A 5,591-nucleotide genomic window follows, 5' to 3' on the forward strand; every position below is an offset into this window, starting at 1 on the left:
GCCGGACCACTTTACATATTGAAAAGTAAGCAAGAGATACATTGAAAAATGGCAAATTTCACTAGTTGAGACAGTTTTCATATACTTAAGTTACGTCAGTATTTTGACCAATAAACTGATAGAATGAGTTGCCTGACGACCTGACAACTCAGATTTGTATGCTCTTTTTTGCCTAGGACCTGTGTCACGAGTCCGTTGTTTTATAACACTAAATTTTTTTGTAGGATATTTACATAGATCATTTTCTTTAGCGATCTAAAAACATCGTTAAATTTTCCAAAATCAGTTTACAATGTGTGTAATATTTTAACCCGTTTCTTTTGATGGAGATTAGCATGCTCGTAAGATTATAAAGTCAAAGGTCATAATGTAATTGGGATTAAACGTGACCCATGCGATTCAAAAGATAACGAGAAACAGGCAAGTCACGAATTCATTGTAAAAATCTTTTGATGTTGGGTATAACGTCGTGAACATGATGTCGTTGTTGTTCTTGTTCTTGAATTTAGAATTTTCGCGTAAAGCAACATAATGGTTATTTGCACATAATCGTCCCAAATTTTCACACCGCCAGCTCTTATGCTATTCTGGTTTGACCTATTAGTGGAATTTTGATCGTCAATCTTATGGCGAACCCATGGCCCCAATTGGCGGAGTGCGTTTTTGTGGCAAAGGGACGAGAACTACGAATTCACAACCCGGGCTGGCTGATCACTTCCAGCGCTCGGCCGGAACATGCTGTTATAAGTAAAGTTAATCTACTGTATTATATATGATCTAAATTATTACTTCTTGAACACCTTAACCCTACGATCCTTTACTTCTGTCACCTCGTATCAATTAAGTAAATATTAATCATTTTATGTTCAATAATACAAAAAACAAATGAAAACTCACATCCAAGACACAAGTCCAGAGTTCGTTGTGGTGGCGCTTAGCAACAGAAGCAGTAAAATTTCCACTTTAGTCAGAGTTCTTCCCATTGTTACTATTGCATGGTGTCTAGGACTAAAACACGTTCTTTTTGACTGATCACTGACCAAAATAGGTGGAGTATCCTCATTCCTTAGTGGAAGCTAGAAACCAACCTCAGCGAAGACTGTCGGTTCGAAGTCTGTGGGAGGTTATCACCAGCACAATGTATTACACTACGTTTTATACGGTTATTAGAACACCAAAATAGGTAAGGTTTTAAAATACATCTAAAAATGTAATGTTAGTTCTTTTAGGTTGTGTTATTCGCTTAAATAACGTTCGAAGTCTCAGGGAGGTTATCACCAGCACAATGTATTACACTACGTCTTATACGGTTATTAGAACACCAAAATAGGTAAGGTTTTAAAATACATCTAAAAAATGTAATGTTAGTTCTTTTAGGTTGTGTTATTCGCTTAAATAACGTTCGAAGTCTCTGGGAGGTTATCACCAGCACAATGTATTACACTACGTCTTATACGGTTATTAGAACACCAAAATAGGTAAGGTTTTAAAATACATCTAAAAATGTAATGTTAGTTCTTTTAGGTTGTGTTATTCGCTTAAATAACGTTCACCTTGTTATTGTTCACCTACATTTTTACACAACGACTAACACTAATCTAAAAGTATGACGTACAAAATACAAAATTTCCTGTTAACTGAGAAGAAGTAATTATTGAAATTTGCTTTAGGTGTTTACTTTTATTAAAACAGATCAATGACGGCCGTGGATTTCAGCAAACGATTTAAAAACTTTTTTTTTTCAATTAAAAGCTATTTATTTCCCAGTTTTAGATATACGACCTAAAATGAAAATGTTTACTAATAGTTTACTATATTGGTGATAATATCGAACTTATAAGCTAATTTCATGTCTTATTTCCGCAAATTGTTTGTTAATCTTCTCACACGTCGCTCTCTTTAATAGTCATATAATCAAGAACGGAATAACTTTCTTTTTGCTGGAAAATTCTCGTTGCCACAGAATTTTCTTCCCCTTTTTTTCTTTCTGTCTTAAAACTGGAAGTGTTTATTTCCGACAATGCTACTTCTTGTCACACGTTTCCACGACGGTTAGGTTTTTATAAAGTGTCTAATTCTTGCCACAAATAACTGTATTTTTTTTTTAATGTACAACGCCAAAAATACTTTATCACAGATATTGAATTATTTTTCAAGTCGTTAAGCATAAATATTTTCTTCTTTAGAGAGTGCGCGTACACTACAAGAGTTATGAGCTGGTCACACAGTTGTTATTCTTCCTCGTATAATCTACCTCTTCGCATGTTTTTCTATTATTTCCCAGAAGAGGAACCATCATCAATATGTTATTTTAAACTTTCCTGCCAGGCTGCCTACAGAACTGTAACGATAAACAAGAAAAATAAGTTAATAATGTATCAATAAAGTATTAAAAATGCAGATTTATAGCTCTGATCTAGACATGAATTCATTCCAATTTAGTTTGACTAACTTATGGGTCTTCTACAGTAGCCTACACATCTTTGTGGGTCTTCCACAATAACCTACACATCTTTGTGGGTCTTCTACAGTAGCGTTTGTGTATTTTTCTTATAGCAAAGCCACATCGGGGTATCTGCTGTGTCCACCGAGGGGAATCGAAACCCTGATTTTAGCGTTGTAAATCCGTAGACTTGTCGCTGTCCCAGAGGGGGTCTCTGCAGTAGCCTACACATCTTTGTGGGTCTTATACGATATCCTATACATCTGTGTGGGTCTTCTACAATAGTTTATACATCTTTCCGGGTCTTCTACAGTAGCCTACATATCTTTGTGGGTTTTCTACAGTAGTCTACACATTTTTGTGGATCTTATACGATAGCCTATTCCTCTGTGTGAGTCTTATACGATAGCCTACACATCTGTGTGGGCCTTATACGATAGCCAACACATCTGTATGGATTTTCTACGATTGCCTACACATCCTTGTCGGTCTTCTACGATAGCCTATACATTTTTGTGGGTCTTATATGATGGCTTACGCATTTTTGTGGATCTTATACGATAGCCTATTCCTCTGTGTGAGTCTTATACGATAGCCTACACATCTGTGTAGATTTTCTACGATTGCCTACACATCCTTGTCGGTCTTCTACGATAGCCTATACATTTTTGTGGGTCTTATATGATGGCTTACGCATTTTTGTGGATCTTATACGATAGCCTATTCCTCTGTGTGAGTCTTATACGATAGCCTACACATCTGTGTAGATTTTCTACGATAGCCTACACATCTTTGTGGGTCTCATACGATAGCCTTTACATCCTTGTCGGTCTTCTACGATAGCCTATACATTTTTGTGGGTCTTATATGATGGCTTACACATCTTTGTGGGTCTTCCACAATAACCTACACATTCTTCGTTCACACAGTCACTAAATGTTAAACTATTGGGCTTTACTAAAAGGAAAATAAGCCTAATATATTTAAAATGTGTAAAATTAATGTAATGAAGAATTAAAACATAAATACACTTCAAGCGTAATAAAATTTTTAAATTCACAAATTCAGCTTTATATTGAAGAAAGAAAAAAGGTTAACGTTTAGTGAAATAACCTCTATCAGGGATCTGATGAATATCTTTATCTAAGACTTTGATCAACTTCACTCTTGCAATCTTCTAGCCGTTTCGCATTTTGAAATACAATCCCTAAAATTAACATCAAGGAATTTGGGATTTTTATAATTTTAGGTTTATTATTATGTAATGAATCAATGTAAACACAGTTAGTAGTTTTTTTAGCAGCAAATGCAATAATAATATTACTAAATACAATGTTGGTATAAAAAACACGCGACAAAAACGCTTATAAGGCATATAGAGAAGTGTTTATATTATGCGATAAATGTACTTTGATTTCAGATTTTTAAATATATATATACGTAAGAAGATACAATTTACCTTCTAAATTTGATTATAAACGAGATGGTTAAACTTACAAAGTTGCGCCTTCAACTCCACCTTTACTTAAGAGTCAATTCGAACAAACAAATCGTTTTCGGTGAGAATCTCAGTAAGGAACCGATTAATTAGTGGTATTTGCTGTGCCCGCCGTGGGACCAGTCCTCCACACTACGATAGGCGACACAGATTCAGCACGGTAGCGCTCCGAAGAAGCTGAACCTGTACAAGCTCTGGTGTTTAGCATGAATAGCAGCAGTTTGTTTCCCTGATAATCTGCTTCACCAGCTATAAAAAAGTTTAGGATGAAATGCCTGTCATATGCGTAAAAATAGTTCAAACACTCCACGCAAGGCTTAAGTTGTTATACTGAAACATCAGTTTTTGTAGGCCTACGACTCTGGTTTACTTCTAACGTGTTTCACTGTATGTATATATATACATGTATATCTATACATATATACACTCTTAGTCGCCCCTCCGTCTGCATGCCACTAAACAGTCGCAAGTAGGTTTTCAACACCTCAGACATTCATCATCGCTAACAGCGAATGAGAGACTCATTCGAGATAAAAGAGAGGCGCTGATTGGCCAGAGAGTTTTCTTTGATAGGCTGATAGGACACATGTAAAGTGCACAGTAATTCTAAAGGGTTGTTCCATGACGTATGCTAATAGCTGTAGTGTGACAATTTACTTCCCCACAAAAATAATCCAGCATATTTCACGTGAAGAGTTTTATAAACAGCAGACAAAGTTGTGCAAAATTATGTCCATAGAGCAGATACTTGAGAGCACATAATGATTTCGATTAAACTTTTCAATAACTCTAAGAACTTATGAGTGAAAGCTAAAAACGAATATGCTACAGTCTGTCAGTCACGTGTGTCATATCCACTGCTGATAAGGCCTTTCGCTCAATGCCAAGCCTCATCAGGCCGGGTGAAATATGACAGATATAGTAGTGGTCTAGGAGCTTTTTATACCATCATTTGCATGAACATCGTCTGTTATGGTTTGATCTAGATTAAGCAAGAGAATTATTATTACTACCAATTTTGTTTAAGTCATTTACAAATCAGATTTTTAGGTTAACTGTTAATAACGCAACATTGTTTATTTATTTCATTTTAGCAGAGTTAGTTATTTTATTTGAATTGACTTTACTATCATTAAAGTCGAGAAATAAGATGTAACGTAAAAACTCAGAAGGGAGGAGAGAATTCAAACTCACACTCACCGAGGACCGTAGTTTCAACTCTAGTTCGATAAGAGAGAGAAATGAGCTTTAGATGGTTTTAGATAACGAAATGTGTTTGGTAGAATTTTTAATTATATATCAATCTCCGTGCTTTCTTCTTGAAGTTTTCCGCTCTCCAACTGTAGACCTAGCGTCCAGGTCAACTTCACCATCCGGTTGTGACGTCCAGATTAAGTTTTACTTCCGGTTGTGGTGTCCTGGTTAAGTTCACCTTCTGTTTGTGTAACATAAACATTTGAGTTTTGATAAATTAAAAGGTTCAAGGAAAGAAATGAAATAAAACAATGCGATACAACATATTAAGATCTTTTGAAACATGAAAATTTAAAACTAAAAAAGTACAAAACAAACACGAGTTTTAACGAATGAGTAACAGAAGATATTCGTTTATTTCTAATCAAGCACAAAGCTACACAATGGGCTATCTAT

General features: G+C 35.3%; 1 protein-coding gene across 1 annotated transcript in view; it reads right to left on the minus strand.

The window, feature by feature from the left end:
• Positions 1 to 1,266, minus strand: part of LOC106463146 (protein Wnt-5b-like) — a gene marked incomplete at its 3' end in the record, with an annotated part of 38,253 nt that extends 36,987 nt beyond the window's left edge. The window contains exon 1 of the mRNA XM_022390570.1: positions 898 to 1,266. Coding sequence (XP_022246278.1) covers positions 898 to 983 — 86 coding nt within the window. The remainder of the gene's footprint in view (positions 1 to 897) is intronic.
• Between the last annotated feature and the right edge of the window lie 4,325 nt (positions 1,267 to 5,591).

This window comes from Limulus polyphemus, unplaced genomic scaffold, assembly GCF_000517525.1.
Source record: "Limulus polyphemus unplaced genomic scaffold, Limulus_polyphemus-2.1.2 Scaffold1335, whole genome shotgun sequence".
NCBI classification, from domain to species: Eukaryota; Metazoa; Arthropoda; class Merostomata; order Xiphosura; family Limulidae; genus Limulus; species Limulus polyphemus.